At 42.6% G+C, this 23894-nt stretch overlaps 1 protein-coding gene across 2 annotated transcripts in view; it reads right to left on the reverse strand.

Moving 5' to 3' along the window:
- Window positions 1–3237: 3237 nt before the first annotated feature.
- The window catches only part of Dip-B (Dipeptidase B), a 107333-nt gene continuing 86676 nt past the window's right edge, over window positions 3238–23894 (reverse strand). The window contains exons 3-9 of one of the 2 annotated variants that reach the window (XM_076373432.1): window positions 23224–23289; window positions 22849–22957; window positions 10981–11128; window positions 7929–8281; window positions 6001–6279; window positions 5132–5371; window positions 3238–3842 (exon numbers count right to left, since the gene is read on the reverse strand). In XM_076373432.1, the coding sequence (XP_076229547.1) occupies window positions 3399–3842; window positions 5132–5371; window positions 6001–6279; window positions 7929–8281; window positions 10981–11128; window positions 22849–22957; window positions 23224–23289 (1639 nt within the window). In that variant the 3' untranslated portion in view covers window positions 3238–3398. The remainder of the gene's footprint in view (window positions 3843–5131; window positions 5372–6000; window positions 6280–7928; window positions 8282–10980; window positions 11129–22848; window positions 22958–23223; window positions 23290–23894) is intronic. The other variant, XM_031991506.2, reaches the window with a different exon arrangement.

A 23894-nucleotide genomic window follows, 5' to 3' on the forward strand; every position in this document is an offset into this window, starting at 1 on the left:
CGATCATCCGAGCAACCGGTATCCGCAGCCCATTAAACTGTCAATAGAACCGGAGGAACGAGAAACCAATACCATCAGCGAGCGGCGTTCGCCTAACCAACCTAAATCCGAGATGCACCTGAAAAAGCTGTTAACCGAAATCGCCGGGCTGCTCCATTTCCCACGGTACCCGAGGCGACTCCGTTCCCGCGTGGAATCGCGGAAAAGCATCCCGGATGGGGAACACCCACGCTCGCACGAACGCCAGTCGATACACGATAATTGCGATAATCTGTTGCTCCCTTTGGGAGTCAACGATCGAAGCCGGCGCTCTCTCGCGCTCACGCGGAACAGGCGCTCGCGCTCGCACGCGCGTGCGAGTGTTCACCACTTATATATATATACATATATATATATATATATCCAGCGGGCCCGATAGATAGAGAGGCCGGTGAAAAGGAACGGAGACACGGGGACGAACGGCGGCCACGCTCGTTCGCGTGGAAAGAATGGAAGAATTAGTTTTGGATCGGGCTTTCGATCGTGAGAGAGCAGACGGCGCAGTCGGCGCGAAACGGAAGCCTGACTCGTACACGGTAATCTCGGCGAGATACGCCAAACATTTTCTCTTAATTAAGAAAGGACGTGGCCGTAATTAAGTTTCCCTTCCACGTTGCCCCCTCGACGCTGCGCCTGCGAGGCTACGCGCGAGCCGGGATCCACGCTTCTTCCTCACGGCTCCCGTCAAAACACTGAATTCCGTTCGATAGGTCGCTCCTCTCGGCCCCTCGAAGGGGTCCGACGTGTCGGACACCGACGTGATCGCGTCTCCTGGGAAATTCATGCGAATCGGTTGACTCCCGAATTCTGCTTCTTTGTTTCCTCGTCGTTCCTGGAGGAATATAAATCGGTTATGGATCTAATTTGAAGTTCCATTGAGAATCGAGTAGGATGGATCGGCTGTAGCGTTGAATTAATTGTATACGCGACGTTAGGGGGGGAACAGGAACAGAAGTCGATCAGTTTCGTTCCTAGAAAGCAGGAACGCGAGCCGACATCCTCCAGCGACGCGCGGCTTTATCACCGTTTCTCGGAATCTATCGCGCAGCCCGGACACGCGATAACGCTTATCGTACGTAGCCACGTTAATTTAGCAATCAGACAGATAATATTACAATTCTGCCCGACGCGGCCTGGCTTGTAGACCTTGTACGCCTTATCAGGACCGGCCGATCGGCTTTCCGATACGGGAGGCTCTCACCTCGCGACACCGGCGACGATATACCGTGCGCCGTTTATCGTAGCCACGGCGACGCGTCCTGATGCTTTCTATCCGCGAGCACGCCGCGTTGATAGGAAGAAGGCGCCGCGGAGGAATGCGGGTCTAATTGGTCGGATCCGAGAGGAGCATGCTTCGCGTTCATTTTTGACAGTGATCCGATGTTCTTCTGTAGGATTACGTCGTAATTGAATCGCTATTCGTATCAACGTAATTAATGTAACTCTTATTTAATTACTACTCGGATACTTATCTGAAGTCGATAAACTTAACCCTTCAAGGACGAATGCTGAAATTTCTGTATTCGCGAGAGTGACTTGAATGATTTAATTACTCGAGTAGCAAGAGGTCGATAGGTAGATTCCTATTTTATATTTAATTAAATAATCAAGTGATAATTCAGCTTTTGTTTATTTCTAAGAATCTTCGTCCGCAAAGCGTTAAAAAATTCCAGACGAATGATTTAATTACTAGAATATTAAGAGATCAGTATGTAGCTTCCCTTTTTCAAATTTAATGAAGCAGTCAGTTGATAATTCAAGTTGATAAAAAATATGGTCACGGTTGATATACGTTACAAAGCAGTGAAAACATAAAGAAACAATATCAAAATATATAAAAATGACCAAAAACTTGAATATTACTTATTATTTTACTGAAAAACTCAGTATAGTTCATAAGCAAACTGAAGTTTCCATAGCACGGAATGTTTTGACCGAATACTCATACAAAATCCGACGTTGAACGCTGAATGTAACGATTCCGTTGCACCAAACGGAACGGTAGCGAGTCGACTCGCTACGAAGGGCTGAGTTACTGGCAATACGAAGATCCGGATATCCGGACAGGATCAAGACAGCAACAGCCCTGCAAAACGGCCGGCGATACGCATCTCTTTTCCCAGGTGCCAACTTTCCATCAGACGCAGAGGAGCGAGCGTGCTTGCGTGCCGGGCTGACACGCGGTGATCGACAGTCTGGAAAGTTCGATGATTCCTTGTCGGCCTGCGCGGATTGCATTCCGCGGATAGGACGGGCCAGGAGCGTTCGAGCCGGCACGCTCGCCGGCGTATGTCGCGCGGTTCCCCCGAGCCCCGAGCGGAACGCGCGCGCGATCCGCCGATTTTTCGAGCCGCGTGTTTTCCGCGCGCGGTTCGGGGCCCCGTGGGAACCGCGGCTACGTGAGAAAACCGATGCGCGACTGAGCCGGTCGGTCGGCTATGCTCATCGCCTGCGGAAGTGTGCGGGAAAAAAGGATGGAAAGCCGGCCGAACGCTTCCGGCTTTAATGAGTCCGCCGCGGAGACTTCCTGGATCGAAGGCACTTTGTTTTTGGTGTATCAGCTTCGATTTGAGAATTTATTCCTTCGATTTTCCACAAAGTGGAGAGTGTTCTGTTCGAATTGGATGATTGATTTGAGATTGCTGGTTGAGGAATTAATGAATTTGAGTTTTTGGAGTATCGACTGTGGTTTGGGAGGGATTTGTGTTACTTGGAAGGGGTAACTTTGTGGTTATGGGCTGATGGTGATGGTGCGGTTGCTGGTAACGCAGGTTGTACCTTCCGTTGGACAGTAAGGCAGTGCTGTGTCAGCTGATGGTTAGTCGCAGGTTTCTTCTTTATCTTGTAGAGGTATTGGTGAGATACTAGAGGTTTTATGGGATTCGATGAAATACTGATAGTGTAGAGATACTTAGGGGTTCTCTGCTATTAACCCTTTGCACTCGAGTGACTCTCAGGCGATTTGATGAAGTAAATTATAAAATTTGATATTTAACTCTTTGTACCCTATAGTACTCTTATATTATAAATAATGCTATCCAACTTCGTGCCATTCAGCTAGACGAACCTGCAATAATAGAATCTAAATCAATCATTTCGCTCTATGAAACCATGCGGCATTCGTTTTAAAGAATTGTAGTGTAATAGAAGTTTCTTTAGGAGTACAAGGTACAAGTAGCGAATTTTTATAGAGTTAAATAGTCAAATAGTACAGTAGTAGAGTGAAACGTTTCGTTTCGATTTTCTGGAATTCACTGAAACTTCATCTCGCTTGATCTTGAAAACAATCCGACAAAGATCTACCGAATCTTCACTCATCATTCCCCACATAGCTTTATTACTAATCCATCGACAAATCCTCAATCGCAGAGGTTCATCACATTAGGCCTGCAGATCGGTTCAACCACGGTGACAGGTTCAGCGCACGGCGCGCAGTTTCCGTCGATGGCCGCGCAGGGTGGACCAGGCGGCGGTTGGTAGCAATTGGGCAGGCAGCAGGGGTCGCAGGGAGGATCGCAGGAGCAGGTTCCAGGCGCGCAGGGGACCTTGACCTCGCAGGGGACCGGACAGGGCGGACAGGGCGGTCGGAGTTGCAGGCAGACAGGCTTGCAGTCGGTCTCGCAGACGTACTGCATCTCGAACGGCAGGTCGTTCCTGACGGTCAGACATTTCCCCTGGATCAGGTAGCAGTAGGACAGCGCCAGCACCGGGTTGCCGCTGTAGGGCAGGTGGTGCGGCCTCGGCAGGTGCCCGAAGATGTCGACGTGCGTGTACTTGAGGGGCGAGCAGCTACAGGCGCCGTGCTGCAATCGATACGCGCCGGAGTGAGAAGCCAAGGGGACGCCAGGGGCAGGACGGCGAGGATAAACGAGGCTTTAAACGTCATTGTAATGGAAAAGCTTTTTAATCCGCCATTAACGCCTCCTCGCGGTGCTCGCGCTAAGCTCGTCGCTCGTAAAAAATTCATCGACCAGGAAAATGCGTGAACAGATGGAACCGGGGCCTGGCCACTTAGATCGCGAGCGGAGATCGCGTGACCGGATGGAATTGAAGGGTATATTTGAACCGGGAGATGGGAACCTGGTCGTTGGAATAATTGGGGCTGCTTGTATTCAATTTTGCCAGAGGCGGATTATTGTAATGTCGGATTAGCAGCGGGAGATCGGGGATTCGTTTGGATCTGGTTCGCTATCTGGGGGAAAGGGTTGTCCTCGCGTCATTTGGAAGTTAGATCGGCGGTCTTTAGGGCGGAGGATCGAGAGTTCTATTCGGATAAGGATTTCGCTGTTTTAAGAGTACCTGATTGTGTAGTAACCTGTTAGTTGATTTATTTGATTAATAGAAATGATTTCTCGAATACCTAGAGACACGTTCAGAAATGAATAATTCCCTATGCTCAATCAATTAATCTAATGAACCTTATATATATGATAAATAATTAATATAATAACTCTTTCCAGACCTCCACTAAGATTGAAATGATTTCTCAAACACCTAACACATTTAGAAATCAATAATTCCCTATGCTCAATCTACTAATCTAATAAATCTTATATATATGAAATGATTTCTCAAATACCTAAAGACACATTCAGAAATGAATAATTCCCTATGCTCAATCAATTAATCTAATAAATCTTATATATATGAAATGATTTCTCGAATAGCTAAAGACTAATAGATTAATAAATATCTAATAAACCTTATATATATGAAATGATTTCTCAAATACCTAAAGACACATTCAGAATAATTCCCTATGCTCAATCTCGGAGATCTGGAAAGAGTTAGAAGAGGCCGCAGGTCTTCCTAGGGCTAATCATGAAAGACAATGGCCATTGTAGGTACAGGAGAACCAGATCTTGGTTCCAGGATGCTCCAGCTTTATAAAGGAATCGTTCAGTCGGTGCCAGGACCCGAGCACCTGTTGGTAGAATGGGAAAACGGCCAAAATTCCCTGCCGCGTCTAAGACGCGGCGTTTCAATGAAGATCCTCGGTCTCGCCAGAGGCTAGCCACGGGTGCACGTGAACCGAGACGCGATTCTTTCGACGAAATTAATAATTAAGCCGGTCGGTTGAACCTGTGCTTACCTTGTCGAGACCGGACGCCATGATGAGAAAAGCGGACGGCCCTTGGTGTCCCCTCGCGGTGATCGCGGTGTCTTTGTTGGCCGATTGCAGAACGTCGTCACCTTCTGTTAGACCCTCGTGGAAATTGAAGTCCTCCCTGCGTATCCTCGATATCTCGAACGGGTCGCCCATCGTCTCGCCGGACGCCTGAAGCTTCTCCGCGTTACTGACGAGACGCGCCACTGCGTTGTCCATGGCGATCTGCAAGAAAAGAGGAAGCACGCTTGACAATAGCGACGTGGATTAATTTGGGTAGTCTTCCGATTGCTTAGAGAAAATTCATTACGCTGGAATTAGTTACTAGCAACGTCTTTCGTTGTTTCTCGACGTCATTTTATCTGGAACGCCTTAGACATTATTACTAGAACTACCAGATGCGTCGAAACTCATTCCTGATTTCTGTGATAATTACTGAGAAGGTGCTTCTACGAATAATTGGCAAACTAATTCAGTAACAGCAAAACTGAAGTACCAATTGAAGTCTTAATGAACGCACGCTTATGGTTTCTATAGAGAAATTGGTAAAAGTTCGATCGGTAGTTCTAGTGTTAATCTCAGTTAGCAAAGTTTCTTTAAATGTTGAATTAAGATGCGAAATTAGATACTCATCATTCAAAGATAATAGGAAATTGGGAATTATAATGGTGGATTATTAGAAGAATTGAGATGAAAGATATCGATTATGGTTTCTACAGAGAAATTGGTAAAAGTTTGATCGGTAGTTCTAGTGTTAATCTCAGAAAAGTTTCATATCGATCTATGTTAATTAAGATGAAAATTAAGATACGTGACACGGAACGTGTTAATCAGTAGGGAGATTAATTACTCACCGAGTATCCTCGGCCGACGGTCAACATCGCGTGGTCGGTGAGCGTCGCGACGGTGAAGATGTGGGGATTAACAGAGCAAAGGGCCATTTCTTTGATGTGACAGAGGGCATCGGCCATTGCCATCCGACCCTCGGCGTCCGTATTCCCGACACGTACCCTAACCCCGGATTTCGCGGTGATCACCTCGTCGGAAACGTAAGAATTCTCGCCGATGCTGTTCCTCACCACACATAAAGCCGCCACGGCTTTCACCGTGGGCGGCTGCAGTAAATTCACCACCTGCGGACATGTGATCGTTTTCACTAATTATTGTGTAATATATGTGGCACTAATGGTATTTAAAATATGTTTTATTTTTAAGAAAACAGGAATAGATTATTGAATAAAATACGAATAGATAGAGACGATATAGCAGTGTACAGGCCTTTTCTCTTCTCGGGTCAACGCAACTCTCTAAAAACTCTCGCCATCATTTAAAAATCATTTTTTCCTCCACAAGCATTCTTCTTACTCACAAAATATAATAATATATACACACTGTTATCTAGTAATTTATGCTATGATATATTTCCATTCGACATTAGTTATCTGACAAATTATGTGATGTGGCAGTTAACGTGTTAACTGAATACTCAGTTGTGAATGATTTAACTGATCGGACAACAGGAAATCAGTACTCAGTTCCCTTATTCTCTGTGATTTAAGCATTCAGTGTTCAACCCTTAGCTCTCCAGGTTGTTTTGTAATCTATCAGCAACTGAAATTAATTTTTATAGTATTCCTACCGAAAATTATAAATACTATAACATTTCTTCAATCATTTATTTTCCTTAGTACAAAATTTGGATGTGTAGAAAATCGAATAATTTTAGGGTAGTTTCAAGATTCATTAGAATATTTAATATTATAACTAGTAATATTGGAGTCTACAGAGTTCAAAGGGTTAAGACGTTTCTAGAGGTTAGATTATTACTTTGGAAAATTCACTTTAGTGACTACAGGTAGAAAATCTGTGAAGAAAGTCAGATACATGAGGAGAAATGCCTTGATAAACTGAAACACTAACAGAATAAAGTGCACGAAACGGGAATCACTGTATAAATTTTAGTTAAGTTACCGTGACTGTTGATTATGCATCGCGCTGCAGCGAACTCCGCACTGAAGCGAAAGGATAGGAGTGGATGCTACGAACGCGCGTTGCGGAATTTCTCGGTCATAGAAACGCGCGTGTAATCGCGTCGATTAAATCGCCGACTTAATTGTCGTGAAATGAAATGCGCGATCTCCATTTAATCTGTTACACGTAACGTACCAGTAAATTTTGCTGCGTTGTCCTCGCTAACAGAGCTAAAACAGTTCATGATAGAAACCGTCGGATTATGCTATGCGCAACCTTGACGCGACAATCATTGCCGATGCGACGAAATTAACATTCATGTCAGTATCTAATCTAAATTCTGAACAGTCTATCAGAAAATTTCCTAAAAAATCCTAAATCCACAGAAATCAATCCTCGCAAAACTTGTAATTCTTAGATTTGGAATTAATGAGACATTTAAAGACATTAAAGAGACATTTAAATTAATAGCATATTTAACTTATAGTATTGTTAATTGATCACTTTGCCGCACTCTTTATAAAGTTTGCAAGCTTATTTATTGCTAGGAGACATTTACATTAATAGTTTGTTTAACTTGTACTTATAGTGTTGTTAATTGATCACTTAGCCGCACTTTTTATAAAGTTTGCAAGCTTATTTATTACTAGGAGACATTTAAATTAATAGTATGTTTAACTTGTATTTATAGTATCGTTAATAGATCATCTACTCGCATTTTTAATCAAGTTTGCAAGCTGATTTATTGTTAACAATAGTTGTATCGGTGATAGTTGAGAAACGAATGGTAAGGTAAGGGGTTGAATAGCACCTGCATGAATCCGGCACACGCGGCCGCCCCACATTTGTCCCTCGACATGCCGAACATTGCGCCCTGGATCCTGAGGTCGGCGCCGCCGGTGTCGTAAGTGACACCCTTTCCCACGAGCATCACCGTTTCCAGGACGCAGGACGGATTAGGAGGCTCGTAGGTCAGGAAGATAATCCTGCCGGCGTGCCGCGGGATCATCGACGCCGCTCGGTTCACGCAGGCGAACAGAGGGTACTCCTGCAGCAGCGTGTCCTGCTCGGACACCACCTGCATCGTCACGTTCGAGCCGCAGAACAACTCCGCCAGGTACTCTTCTACTCGCGGCGGCGCCATTCTTTCTGGATCAGCTCCACCTGCGCGTGCAGCACGAGGAAAATCATCGGTAAGTAGATCGTCGATCTCTAGATTCATCGAACCTCCTATTGAGTTTAAATATTTCTAGCTAAACTTCTCTAACGAGACTCTATTGCATTAATGAACTGTGAAACGTTGAAACTCAAATTCTCATGAGAGTAAGTTACACGAATATTCAGTATTTTAAATTAAAATTATATTTTGCAATGTGAAACATTTGAATAAAATAGCCTATTGATTTGAAATTGACGCATATTGGATTTTACGCTGATTTTGATTGATACGATCACACTGACACGTACCCCAATTACCTACAATCAAATCTCCAGTTTCCACAATCTGAATAAACGAGCATCGATTCTTTTGGGAATAATATGAAGTGTACAATAAATGCCCGTAAACCTATTGTTAACAATGTATTCAATAGTTTGAATAATTTTATTAAATTACTATATTTTATTCACCATATTTGAATTGATTACTTAATTTTATTCACCACTTTGCCGTGAAAAATGAAGTAAATTAACAGGATGCCAATATATTCATATGCGACTTCAAAGTTACATGGGCCTGCAAAGGGTTAATACGACGCTCTATTTATTTATTCAAGAATATTTGGTAGTCATCGAAACGTTACCTTGAACGAAGAATGAAGTGTACAATAAATGCCCGTAAACCTAGTGTTAAGAACAGCCCGCCGGAATTCCCGCGGAATATTACACCCCAGTATTTTGCTAATGGCGGAGGGAAAGTGGATCGACGTCTCGGCGCCGAAACGCGTGTACACAAGTTTCCCCCGTTTAATTAAACGCCCGAGATTCTCGAGGAGCCGCGGAACCGGGGCGACCTGAAATTTACATTCCGCGGCCGACGCGAAGAAATGCCCGACGCGGAAAAAACCGCGCGAATTCGGCCGAGCTCAGGATCGTCCGAATTATGCGAAACACGGAATACCGCGACCGAGCCGGAGCTATGCGGACAATCTGTTTAAACTGTACGTTTGAAAAGTGGAGCGGTCACGCCGAATCCTCGCGACAAGTTCCCTGGATTCCTAATTACCTGTTCGTTAGCCGAGAATCGAATACGTACAGGGGACGATCGGCTGCCGCAGAATCGCGCGCGGAATCTGAATCGAGAAATTTGCGAGAATTGTTGCTCCTGGTTCGATTTGTAAGAAAATATGCAACGTGCGTATTATAAGGATGTTTGAGTGTGTGTGGGTTTGTGTGTTCTGCGTTGTTTTTGAACGAACGACGAAAAAAGGTGCAAGTTGATGAGCGTTTGTACCGAACTTCGTGCTGACGACGAAATAAATTATTATTGACGAAATAAATCCTTAGAGATTTATGATAATAATGAACGATAATTATTAGATATTCTGGAAACTAGGGATTTTTAAGTATTCATAGGAAATTTGAATGTAATTTGAGATGTACGAATGCGAAGATTTTTTAGAGTATTCTGAAAAGTTAATACGTTGTTAATACGTTGCATCGTGATCGAAACACGGACATCGATTAAACGAAAGCATTGTTGCACTCCGAATATTATTTAACGATTCCGGGCGAGAAAATTCGCGTGCGCGCGACGTGAGCGTATAAACATCCGCGGACTAATTATAACTAATTCCAATGGCATCGGGCCGCCGCAGGACAGCAATTTAGTGACAGAGAGATTTATAACCGATAATTACTGGGTTATTCTCGGCGAGTGTTGGATTTAGTTTGGCTCTCGCGACCATCCCGCCTTCCCTGGGACGGAATGGTTTTGCGGTTGTTTAATTCTATTACCATTATAGAGAATCCGCCCCGTCTCCAACGGTGAATATGCTGATTGCGCGGCGCACTGTAATTTCGCGTCTGTGTTCCCGAAAAGTCATGCAGCTTCGTTATCCTTTAATCCAATTCCGAATAACCGTCACGAGCAGTTTAGCAGCGCGAACATCCGTGCGTTTTAAATCCCGAAGATCGCGGAAATTTGATTTTTAATTAATACTCTCCATCGCTGGCAGCTTCGATCTTGCAAAAACCCTCCTCGCGAATGGAACGATAAATGGGAACCTATCAGTTTCAGGATTCAGTACTATAGCGATTACTATACTATAGATAATGAGAAGGTGGATCTTGGGTAATCGAGGACTAGGAATAAATATATGTATTTAATAAAATGAAGAAGTCTCTTCTTAAAAATGCCTTAACCTACGTTAAAAATTCCAGATACTGCACTAGTTTCTACAGAGAAATTTCAGAAAGACAATTCGACTGCTCGGTAGTTCTAATGTTAATGTAATCTTGAAGATTTATTTCCTTGGTAACGTATCGAACGAAGTTTCATTAGATGTATGAGATATAAGGAAGATAGCAGTGGAAACGAAGACTGAAGGGATTACACTAGACTTCATCTGTAAATAAAGTTTAATTCCTCTTTTACGGAACAGTGAACGAGAATTAAAATTAGCGTCGAGGGAAGTGTCAAGGGAAAAAGAATCGCAGGAAGAAAGCTTCTCGAAACTGTATATACACTTACATTAGCAGCCATTCAGTCGTTCTTGTGCCATTAAACGTATGAAAGTCCTGTCCTTCGCTCACACTCATTCTTACATTCACTCTTCCTAAAAATACCTTAACTTACGCTAAAAATTCTAGATACTACATTATTATTTGGCAAGAAGAATTTCGGAACCGGAGTAAGGACTTACCGATGTCCCTCGCGACGTATCTTCCGCTTTCGAGTGCCGAGGCCAGCTTCACGATGCCCTGAAGCTTCTTGCTGCAAATCGGACTCCAGACGGCCAGCTGGCACGCCTTGTAGCACCGGTCCGGGCATATTTCTCGCACCTCCAGGGGCTGGACACATCGTACAGACAGATTGAAGCCCGCGGAAACACTGAATGACACTTAAGGGAACTCGGGAATTCTGGGATAGGATCTACTTGTGTAGAGAACGGGGGTGTCTAACCTTTTAGCTTCTCTGGGACTCATTGGAGGAAGGGTTGTTATGGGGTGAATATAAATTAATGGCGTGTTTAATTTGTATTCGTAGTTTTAGTGGGCCTATTAACCCTTTGCACTCGAAAGTCACCACTTGATTTCCTACAGTGAAGCTATAATGTTTGATATTTAATATTATACTTCGTATAATGCATCAATCTAAGAAATATTGACGTAAAATTGCTTTGTCCGTCGATTCACGTGAATTTCTCGTCGAGTTGTTGAATATTGAATATAAAATGTTGAAATATTTCTAGTGAAAAACTTCGGAGTGCAAAGGGTTAACACTAGAACTACGTACCAGTCGAAATGACTGGTTTCAGTTTTTCTGTTTCGCAATTATTGATATCTTCGAAGCATTGAATGTTCGAAATGATTTTGAAAATAGTTTCACTTGAATACTATAATGGATGTCTCAAGAAACCGAAAATAATCTATTACTACAATATTCATAGCGATTACATTTCAATCGTATCAAATGCTTGGTAGTTCTAGTGTTAAAGGGATTATTAACTCTTCGTGTTAAGATATTTTTCAAATAGATTAGATTATTCTGTTGTTTTCAATATTATTAGTAAGAAACCTTTACATTGCTCTATATAAGCTAACTATCGTTTAAAATTCATTTCAAATAAGACATCGTAATAATACAGAGTTATCGAGGATAAATTCCAAAGAAATTCGGAGTGCAAAGGGTTAAGGGGTCATGAAGTTTTCAAGCTGATTTACTGTTAGGAGGCATTTAAATTAATAGTACGTTTAACTCGTACTTATAGTATCGTTGATTGATCATCTACTCGCATTTTAATCAAACTTGTAAGCTCATGATTTTATTAGGTCACATTCACAGCTGTCTTGTCGTAGGTCGCACTTGTGTTAGAAGGGTTGAAGTAGTGTATGAAACAGAAGACGTCGATTGGAACACGATCGTTTCGATCGAGGATGAACGGGAAATTCATTAGTCGGTTTTGGATCAACTGATTACACTCGCGTGATGGGACACGGGACTTTAATATATTGATTAAATGGATTAATATAATATTAATAGCGTGTCGTATTAATACGATATCAGTGGAACTGTCTTCCCGTTCTTGTAGCATATAAATTTAATTAATCGAGAGTTCGCAGGTGTTTTTCAGAGGATCGACGAGACTTGATCTTTCACTTGGAAATATTGCAACACTTCTGTGCTTGTAATTTGAAAGTCGGTGGTATTAAAATTGAAAATGTTGATGTATAAGGAACACGGGTTAGAGTTGAGAGGTTAATGTAACTGATTTGAAAAATTGTGCCTGTCATTCCTGAAACAGCCTGTACACGCTATTAAATAATTAGAGCACCGATCGATGCAGATTTCCTCCGCCTCTATGGGCTGGCTAGATAAAAGAGAGAGATTGTAGACTACATTGCTTATTAATAACGAAAATAGTTGCTGCTAATTACGGGGCAGTGCATAATGTTTATCCCAAACTACGGAATACAATTTCGCAGCGTTGATAGAATATCTCTCGTCGGGATAAAATCGTCATCCAATGAAGGATCAGTTAAGAATTCATTGGAAGGCGCCTCGTACAACTGGAAACTGGAATAGAAAAATCGATTCAGCGAAAGCTGCGACAGGTTAAAAGTGAACAAGCGTCGCGGGGCTCAGCCGCACAGCGCGCCTGTACAAAGCCCCAAAAATCGACTGTTCGCAAAATCAAAATTGAATTGAGGCTACCAAAGCGTTGCTGCATAGTTCCCGCTACGCAAAATGATTTTCATCTGGAAAATAAATATTCTGTCATTCGAGAAATCGACTGACATTTGCAATTCATTTCAAAAATAACAATTTGTCTAAGTTGTACATTTAGAAGAGCCCAGAATGCATTTTTCCTTAATAATTTTGTAAGTAATTCTTTGTAATTTTTCATATTTTATGTATCTTCTCTTTTTTCACCGTCAAGCATTATGGATGATTTTTCTATTCTAAAAATATTACCGTTAGTTTGTTTTTACATTTAACTGGTTAAAATTCATTAAAATATTTGATATTATAACTCGTGCAATATTCGAGCCTACAGAGTTCAAAGGGTCATCTATTTATTACGATTTCAATTGGCTTATATTACAATATAAGTATTACTAAATTCATTTCTTTAACGATTTCCCATAGAAACATCTGTGCATTTTCCATAATTGTAACAGGAAATCAGGGTGAATATTAGAAAATTGAAGTCTCTACGTAGCTACAGGTTGTTTCATTCATCCTTCGTTAATACTGCTTTGTAGTGGTGTCTGGCAGTTCAGTGAATTGGGGTGAAGTAGAATAGGCAAGTCATGGTCAGACGAAGCTGTTCACGCGAAGACCTTGTTTCCTCGCTGCCTTAAAGTTTAACTTCCATTAGTACTGCATGATCATTTATATAGCTCCGCAGTAGTATTCTCCTATAAGTAGTATAGGTCAGTGCACGATCAGACCATCGATCACTAATATTTCGTTTCTACAGTACTCATTACTAATCCCTTAACAGCAACTTGAAAGAGACATCGTAAAGACTAGCATAACATAAAACTGCAAATACATAGAAATGCAATGCCCATAATTTATGCAAGATGTTCCTTTACGCAAGTTGCAAATAATATTAACATTTCGTCAGAAAGTAACGAACAGGTGCCTCAATTCAGTTATAATCACGAACATTCGCATTCGAATATATTAACCGCTGAAATAACTAACATCAATGACCAAACTCAAGAATGATTAACAACCGCGAGTCCATAGTGAAGTAACGAATGAAACCGAGAATTCTCTCATTCGGATAAATCAGATGAAATTTCGCTCGGCTCCATTTCGCGTCTCGCGCGTCTTTTCATCGGATCGCTCGAATAAAATATCCGAGCGTATCGGTGAGTAAGTTCCACGGCCGGCCGGATGAAAGCGTCGGCGAGAGGGGCGAGCGGCGTCGAGTCGGAGGGAAACGGGGTGAAATATTAAGGGAATTAATTCGAGCGCCGGATTTCGAATGAAACATACATCATCCGCGGAAGTCCGACCGGTCTCTTATGAGCCGGTGATCCAGTAAGAGGATTATCCGCTTTAATATTTTCTGTACGGCGGAACAAAGCCGCTAAGAAGCTGCGTCGGAAACTCGACCAGCCCCGGGACAGCGGCCTGGTCGAGCGATACGTACGAAAACCGGCGCGGAAACTCGGGTCACCGAGGCTTGTGAAATATTCCTGCGGGAAGTGTCTTCTTCTTCGGCCGGCGTGTCATCGGTGCGACTAGTTTTCTGGACGAAACTCAATCACTTAACCCTTTGCACTCGATAGGTGACTCTCAGTCAGTACTTGATTTAATACAAAACTATGAAATTGAATATTTAGTATTTTGAATGAAATTTTGTATTGCTATGTGAAATATTTAAATAGAATAGCTTCGCTGCTTAATTTATCTGTGAACCATCGTCGAATTAGTTTCAAATATCGTCTATATCTCGTTGGAAAATGTTGGAAATTTCTAATGAAAAACTCTGGAGTGCAATGGGTTAATAATTATCTTCAATATCATTTGCCTTTGTTATTAAAGAGCAAATATTACTATTCAAACCGTTAGAAATTCTTATGGCAGTGAACGTGTCACCAACAATAATAGTGGAACGTTTAGAACAGTCACAACAAAAAACATGATTTTAAATAAAAATATTTAGTAACACAACTAGCAATTCATAGCGTAATATTACTACTGCAATACTACATAATTAATAATTATTTATAACATCATTTGTCGTTGTTATTAAAGAACAAATATTACTATTCAAAACGCCAGAAATTCTCGTGGCAGTGAACGTGTTAACAACAACAATGGCGGAACGTTTACCGTGGACAACCGGAAACAACCGAGGAGTATCGAGCTCCTCGTGAAAGCAATATCTCCGTGGATATATTGCCGACGTAGTCGAAAAGTCCGTCCCATTGGACGAGCATTTAACGAAACCGCGGTGAATCCGCGTCTTGCTCAATAATAACGCAACCGGGGAGGATCTCATTCAGCGGAGGCTCGTTCCTCGGACAGAAACGGAGACGGAACAGAAAGGAGGAAGAATGGAACGGGGGGGAGAGGGGAAAGCGTCGCGGTAATCTCCGCAAGAATCACTCGCAGCAGCTTCCTCCGCCTTCTATTGTCAGCGGCGGTTAGTAGATTCTTGTCGATTTGCTCCGAACAACGATTTTCCGAAATTTCACCGGGATCTTGCAAGTTTTTCCGTGTCCGGACGTCGGGCCGTTTTCGATAGAAATGTAATCGCGGCTGCGACGTCCGTTCGCGATAAAACAATAGCTGTGATTTGCTGCTGGGATAGAAGTTTCTAACGGTTTATCTGTATTTTGGGAGAATATCATTTTATGTAGAATGGAATTTTAGCTTTGATGTGTTTGAAAGTATTTGAGTATGTTTTAAATAGGAGAGGTGTTAATTTTATTGGGACTGCGCGAGTAATTGTGTTACGTGAATTTTGAAGATTATGGTTGATCCTTTGCACGCGGAAGCATTTCGTTGGAAATACTTAACGTTTTCTAAGTAGATAACTAGAGAACTAGAGCCCTAGGCAACTAGAGAACTAAAGAACTAGACAACTAGACAGCTAGAGAACTGGAGCCCTAGGCAACTAGAGAACTAAAGAACTAGACAACTAGACAGCTAGAGAACTAGACAGCTAGAGAACTAGAGAATTAGGCAACTAGACAACTAGACAACTAGACAACTAGACAACTAGACAACCAGACAACTAGACAACCAGAGAAATCAAAAGCAAATTGAGAAACAAAGCTTTTTCATCCCAATATTTCACACACCGACGCATTATACACGTGTCAATATTAAATATCAAATTTTATAATTTTCTTGCCGTTTGTATGAAGAATTTTCTGCCTACTTCGAGAAGGAACTTCCAGGTTTCCCAGCGAGCTCTGTAGACCACCAAGGCTCTTAAAAGACTGCCTTGCACGGCGATGACGAGACGACGGTGGAACGCGTACAGCCAGGATCCTAGAGTGGCCCTTGTAGGACTACCCACAACTCTAGAATGAGTCTTAATGGACCACTTAGGGTGCTAAATTTCAACTGCGAGAATTAGGACTCGACGAGGACCACGGTAACCCTTCGAGGACCACCTGAGATACTAAGAACGCGCCTTAAAGATCATTTCGTACCCCAAGGAAACATCCGGAGCACCAATCAATTTCTCCAGGTGGCCCTCCAAGCATTTCAAGAAACACGAGCCCTTTAACAAATCTGTAGACCCTCGCGAGCGATGCTCTCGAGAGACTCTGAAGAGCTTATGATAATTTCACAGAGAGACGAGGAACTGACTAAAGTAGAATAATAAAATACTAGTAAAAAACCTGCCAAATGTATGTATAAAGCAGTAAAAATTCAAGACGACTGCGTCTTTTAAATCATTTCAAATCTTTCTGTTAGATATTCTACTATAAATTTCGAAGTTGTCTTAATCCTAGATTCATGGATTCAACGCAAGAGAGAGGCTCCAAGAAAAACTGAAGAGAACCGAAGTAAACTTAGACTGTAACGAACAGGACAAGGGAAACGAAGGAAACGAAACTAAGAACTAGAGGTTGCCAAACTTCTTCGACCTACCGTCCTCTTTTCAGAAGAACCGAGACTCATTGGAAACCAGCCTTGTACATCAGAAACTTCTTTTCCCAACGTGGATACGCCAGGAATTTGAATAACCTATATCTTTTTGTTGCTTCGAGAAGTCTTCCATTCCAACGCTTTGCTAACCGGAAGTCTATCAGCCAATGGCTTGCGAAACAATAAACTTTGAAATTTAATATCAATCAGTACATAAAATATCGAAACTAGCTTTGTTCCTCGATACTGCAGAATCTTAGATATACACGAAGACATTGTCAGGGTTTCCTAATAATCGTCTAATTAACACGTCACTTTTCTCCATTTCCCTGCAAGTTTGACCTTGAATGACCTTGAGTCATAGTTCGTTGAATTCGTTTTGAAACGCACTATTTGATGATGGATAAAAGATCTTCGAAGCTTCAATTCTCAATGTTAAAGCCTAGATCTTCAAAGCCTCAATTCTCAATCTTAAAGCATTATTTAATACATCATTATATCACCCAAAAAACCAAAAGCGTTTCCGCGTCGCAATCGCGCGTGCTCTAGGAACATTGCCATCTAACAATCGTCATCCCAATGCACAATTTCTCGTTCCCATGAGAATTCCCCATCTCGTAAAAGGATCTCCCAAAATGCTCGCAACGAAAAGCTTCCGCGGTGCGGAGGTTCGCGAGGCGTCGAGCGAGATTACGTGAAAAGGGAGAAAGTGAAGAGCGCGAGTGGTCGCAGGGAAACGAAGAAGGCGTTCCGATTACGCGGCGGCGGAATTCCGGGGGCGTCTTCCGGCATTCGGGAAACGATGCGCCGCATTCGCGAGGCCCGAGCGTCGCCGGAAGACGCGGCGGCCCGGCGAAAGAAGGAACGAGGGCTCGCGGCGTCGATGGCTGAAACACAGGGCGGCCCGGCAGCCGAGTATTTCGCTAATTAGGTCGCCCCGCCGGCCGTCAGGATTTCGGAACGCGAGGCATCCGCTACTCTTGGCAAGACGCGCCCCCCGTCGCAATGCTGTTCATCGTGGAAAAGGCACGCGCGCCTTCCATCCCTCGGCTCCTCCGAGCAGCCGGGGTGGGGAGGTTAAAGTTACAGCCCCGAAGCACGCTGGGACGAGCCTCGCGTCGAAGATAAGGGATGAAAGTCCCGTGGAATGTTCCTCGGACCGGCTCCTCGCGCCGGAACGTTACTCCCGGCTAACGGATTATCGAGGAATCGCTGATCGCCTCGAGTGAGCTCGATGCCTCCTATTGCCGGCGGCGTCGTTATTGGAATAGGAATTGGCATAGGTTATCGGTTTGTTTAACGTTACTGCATTTTTGTGGGTGGTTGTGGGGTTGGAGATAGATTCGAGTTATTGGTGAAGCTGGTTTTAAGTTGGAGGCGCGGACTGTTGCTAGGGGAGGCGTTAGAATTCTTTTTTGAGCTTGGGAAGCCTAGATTATCAAAGCTTCAATTCTCAATCTTAAAGCCTAGATCCTCAAAACATCAATTCTCAACCTTAAAGCCTAGATCTTGAACGCTTCGATTCTCAATCTGAAACACTAGACCTTCAAAGCTTCAATTCTCAATCTTAAAGCCTAGATTTTCAAAGTTTTAACTCTCAATCTGAAAGCATACAAGTTCTAGGCTTTAAGGTTGAGAATTGAAGCTTTGAAGACTTAAGCTTGAAGGTTGAGAATTGAAGCTTTGAAGACTTAAGCTTGAAGGTTGAGAATTGAAGCTTTGAAGACTTAAGCTTGAAGGTTGAGAATTGAAGCTTTGAAGATTTAAGCTTTAAGGTTGAGAATTGAAGCTTCGAAATCTGGGCTTTAAGCTTGAGAATTGAAACTTCGAAGATATAGACCTTAAGATTGAGAATTGAAGCATTGAAGATCTAGGCTTTAAGGTTGAGAATTGATGCTTTGAAGATTTAAGCTTTAAAATTGAGAATTGAAGCCTCGAAATCTAGGTTTTTAGATTGAGAGTTGAAGCTTTGAAGACCTAATCTTTAATATTGAGAATTGAAGCTTCGAAAAGCTCTAAGTCTTCAAGACTCAGCACTTCCAGTTGGCTACACCAAGGTGACTAAAAACGATCCAAGTGATTCCTAACAATAATGGTTCCCTGCAGCGTCTTAACGACAATCTCCTTAGTTTTCAATCTTAATTACCGTACGTCGTCGACCCGATTTTCGCAGCGTTCCCTAATTATTAAACAGTGAAACTTTCGCGAGGATAAAAGCCCCGACAAACTTCCTCATCGAACGTTACAGTCACTCTTTCGTAACTCGGAACTTTGTCGGACATTTTTCATTAACTCCTGTATCAATCTTCGAATACCCCAATTCCTATTTCCCAGGGAATATACAACAATCTTCTTTGATAAGTTTTGCATACACAGCGACAGAATGCTTTCAAAATATGATCGATCCCCGCGCGCCGTACTGTATTAAACAAGACTGTTCCATTAAACCTGGCCGCGTCCCGTTGTTTTTCGTTATACTTTTTCAATCCGACGGGATGGATTGTCGACGCGCATGTCAACCGTTCATCACGTCCGCCCGACGAATCAACTGTGTCCGGGCGCAGCTGCGAAGACGTCGATGAACAATGGATCCTAGTAGCCGGCGCAGGTCTAACGCTTGTAAGACACACTTATCCATCAAGCGCAGGTCGCGTGCCCGCTGCCGGTGACAGCTTTTGTTTAATAGCTCTGTTGACCGCGCGTTTCGCTGCTGATGCCTGTCACGCGCCGCTGTTTACTCGGAGTGTCGTCGAACCGAATTATTCCGGACTTTTATCCGGCCACGGATTAAGATCTCGAATGATCCGTGGGATCACGCGTGAATTCGTTATGAAAAAAATGGAAAACAGCACGAATCGAATATTTTCTTGTTGAGAGAAGTCGAACAGATTAACCCTTTGGGGACGAAGATTCTTAAATATACAAGACTTTCAGTAGATAAAGTTGAAATATATATAATGCTTAATTAATAGAAAAAAGGAAACTTCGCGATGATCTCTGGCTGTTCGAGTAAATCATTTGCAACTTAGTCTTCCAAATATGAAAATTCCATCTCTCGGAAATGTCGACAGTAGCAAAGGGTTAAGGAGCAAAGCTTTATTTTAACCCTTTGCACTAGAGTTTTTCATTTGAAATATTCTATACTTTCTAATTAGATGTAGAGAAGATTCTTTAAAATGAATGTAAGGAGAAATCACACATAAATTATGGAATAAAGCTTTCTTCCAATATTTCACTTATTGATGCAGTATACAAAGGTTAATGGTAAATGCCAAAGTTTCTAATTTTCAATTTTAGAATTGAGTTATTTTTTGAAAGGTGTTCAGACACAAGTAGATCAGCATCCAGCTAATATTCGATTTTTCAAAGATCGATTGGTATTAACGTATTCGATTCATCTGAAAACAATTCATTCCCAGAATTACGTTTCTTCACTCTCGGCCAGGGAAACCGTGGGTTTTTTTCGTAACAAGCGCACCGGGCCGTAGAGATTATGAACTTTTATGCGTCATCGTAAACTTCCTTCTTAAGATGTCGGGACTGTTCGGAACCTCCCGGTGTAGCCGGGAAACCTCTTTCCACTGCATATATTCTATCCCGAATGCCAGTTTAAGATCCAAAGAGAATCGCCAAAATTTTTACAGTGCAGTTCCCGAAAAGTGCTCGTGAACTTTCAGAACTAAGCGGGTGCGCCCACTTAGGGACATCAGAATCTCACGATTGCCCGGCGCACCCGTCTTTTTAAAGTTAATTTCCCAAAAGCGAGTTTATACTAAGAATTCCCGAGCATTCATTGGAATAACTGAAAACCCACTGGACCGATTTGTTTGGAAACTTCACTGGACTAGTTCAGATACAAAAATCTAGTGTCCCTCGGTGACCTTTTTTTCTTTACCTACCAACGTTCGTGTCTAGTTTTAACCCTTTGCGGACGAAGATTGTTGAAAGTATACAAAACCTTTTGCAGATTCTGCTAAATTAAATGAATGCTTAAATGAGAACGTGTTGATACATTATAGAAAATTTAATATTGAATCTGAAATTTTATCATTTCCATGGGTCAAATCTGACCTAACCAAGACCTTGTCTAAATTAAGTGACAGAACTATTTCATTTTGATGTTCCATGTGTTGATACATTATAGAAAATTTAATATTGAATCTGAAATTTCATCATTTCGTTGACTGAAAGGTGCCTCTCGAGTGCAAAGGTTAATACGAGTAAATAATATCAACTTATATTATTCCACTCGTCTCACAATAGAAGAGATTAACTTCGAATCAACACTAAATCCCGATCCGTTTGACGGAAGGGAATTCTACAGACTCCAATTTCCATCCCCCAATTATCCTCTTTCACTTGTATCGCTTCAGCCCACCCTCGATTCATCCCCAATTTCATCCCCCAAAAAAAGATCCTTATATTAGATCTCCTAGGGACGGTCCCTAACGTAACAAGAGAGCGGATCGCGCGAGAACAACCCCAAAATCGAGCTTTTCAGCCGGATTGGCTTCCACACCGGCAATTAACCAGCATATAGGGGATCGAAGAGTTTGCGAAGTATCGGTGTTCCATGTACTGCTACGTTTCGACTAAATGTTCCTTTATCTTGATTATATTTTTCAACTATTTCCAACCTTTCTGTGTTACGAGTCTTAAGAACAATTGAAAAAGAATTATTTCTAATTTATTTCTTACAGAGAATCACCATGTATCTTCACGAAACACCGCAGACATCACAGTTGAAGCATCAAATTACCGTAACAAGCCGAAAATTCAACTATTCCTATAACGAAAACTGAAGATTACAAATGTTGCTAAGTAGTATTTGCTATAGAAAATGATTTTCATTCGAAAAATTACAATTCTATGCAAATAAATCCTATGTATTTATCTATATGACGTTGCCATTTAAACGCAGAATATCCATTGTCACTGAAAAAGCTTCACAATACCCCCATAACGTATCCACAATGTCACCACCATATTGTCAGCTCTATATCCTACAACCTTTTGTCCGAAATATTTGTTTGTATCACTCGTACTTTCCAAGTTACCGAGTTTCGCGCAGAAGTCGGTCGTTCAACGAGGAAAATAAAAGATGGAAGAAATGTTATATTTCTCACTTTCGCTAGGAATACTATAAAAATTAGTTGCAGTTGCTAGGTTACGAAACAACCTGGAGTGCTAAGGGTTAGTAATTATCAAATTTTATATCAAATCGAACAGTGACCGAGAGTCACCTCTCGAGTGCGAAGGGTTAAGAAGCAAACCGGCGATTCCCGGCGCGCGCAGGTCGGATTTAGGTTGCGAGGCTCGAGAGCGAAATGAAACCCGGCGAGAAATTCCTTTCGGACAACGGGCACCGGGGCTTCCTGTCCAACAGACACGGCCTGGTTCGTTTGGGCCGCGCCGTCCGCGTTTGTCTCCGTTTGATTGGTTTAAATGGCGCGTGAACCGCCACAATTCGACCGACTATCTGGGAAACGCTTTAACCAGCCGTGTTGCATAGGACCGAGCTGCCGCGCATTTATCAGCCACGCTGACGTTCACTAATCTTCCTCTGGCCCGCTTACATGCGTCTGAGAACGATCCAGCTGCCTCTGAATTCCCCATTCGTTCCGAATGCGTTCCCAACGCTAATTGACGCCAATTTTTGGGTTATCAATGACGGTGTCGGGCTCTCGCGGTCGCGCGATGGATTCTTTGGGCCTTCAAATGCAAGACTTGTACCATGGACATTATATAATATAATGGAATTAGGGGATTTTTATCTTTATGGTCACGCTTGTCTGATTTTTGTAGAGTGAATTGTGAAATGTGGATGATAATAGATGCGATAGAATCTTGAGAGAAGTCAAATGCATGCAGGGTAAATTTGTAGATTAAAACCTTTAAATTTGATTAGTTAGCATGGCAATTTTCAAAGTTATAATCTACTCACCACGTAAAGGCCTTCCAGTGCTCCAAGAAGTGTGACCAGCTCGACATTCTCGAACCGAACGTCCGGCAGAAGCGCCAGAAGAGGACACCTGACTCCTGCCTTCAGTGCCCTATTAGAAAATCGTGTCGCTGTCAATGAAATAGAAAACTGGAATCTTCAATTAAAACTTAAGCATAACGGAAGATAGTAAAAAGGATCGACAGATTATGGTCAATAATGCCGCACCAAACGTTCAGAGTCCATGAATTTCGAAACGTCGTTGTTCTCATCCAATGCGGATTTTGTGCTGATAATGATTTTGATGTTGTAACGCACTATTTGATGGTGGATAAAAAAACGTATCATTCCATTTAAAAAAAGAAAGTTGACCTTCACCTTGTAGTGTAACAGGAAAAATGAAAGTTCCACCACATGATGTCCTCGGTATTGAATAACTTTCGCCTGAAACATTTGCGTATAATCAATATTTTCCGAGATATTCGACTGCAACCCTTTACAATTTCCACCCTGTATAATCTCCGATGGATCTCCGAGGAATCTCCGAAGAACTCCCGAATAACGTCGACCCGTCCCGAGGCGCAGAAAAAAATCAGACGCGAGATTCCACGTGTCGTTCGCGTGTCAGACGAGCAAACCGGGGAGCGGTACAGGATTTCATCCCTCCGCGTCCCTCGCGACGGGACAGGGAATCAAAAGATCGCAGCCAATATCGGGAAGGGAGCGCGACGTAGGGAAAGTTATTCTTTTCTCTTCATTTCGCCGCGGTATTGCGGCTGTCATGTCCGCGAGTGTCGGCGACGTATGCGCGGAATCCGACTGGTAACATCGGCGCGGCCTCCCCTTTAAGGCTTGGCTCGGGGGCGAAAGGAGAGGGGAGGGAGATAGAGGATTCGCGTCGCTGGAATTTCATTTTTCAAGGAAATTTCGTGGGAGTCAGACAAACCGGGACTCGCTTGGAATTTCGTTGACTGTGATATCAGCCTCCGCAAAGTGGCCGGAACTCTCTATAATTACAACCCTTTCACCTTTTTCTACCGCGCGGACGC

Source organism: Nomia melanderi, chromosome 13 (assembly GCF_051020985.1).
Source record: "Nomia melanderi isolate GNS246 chromosome 13, iyNomMela1, whole genome shotgun sequence".
Taxonomy (NCBI): Eukaryota; Metazoa; Arthropoda; class Insecta; order Hymenoptera; family Halictidae; genus Nomia; species Nomia melanderi.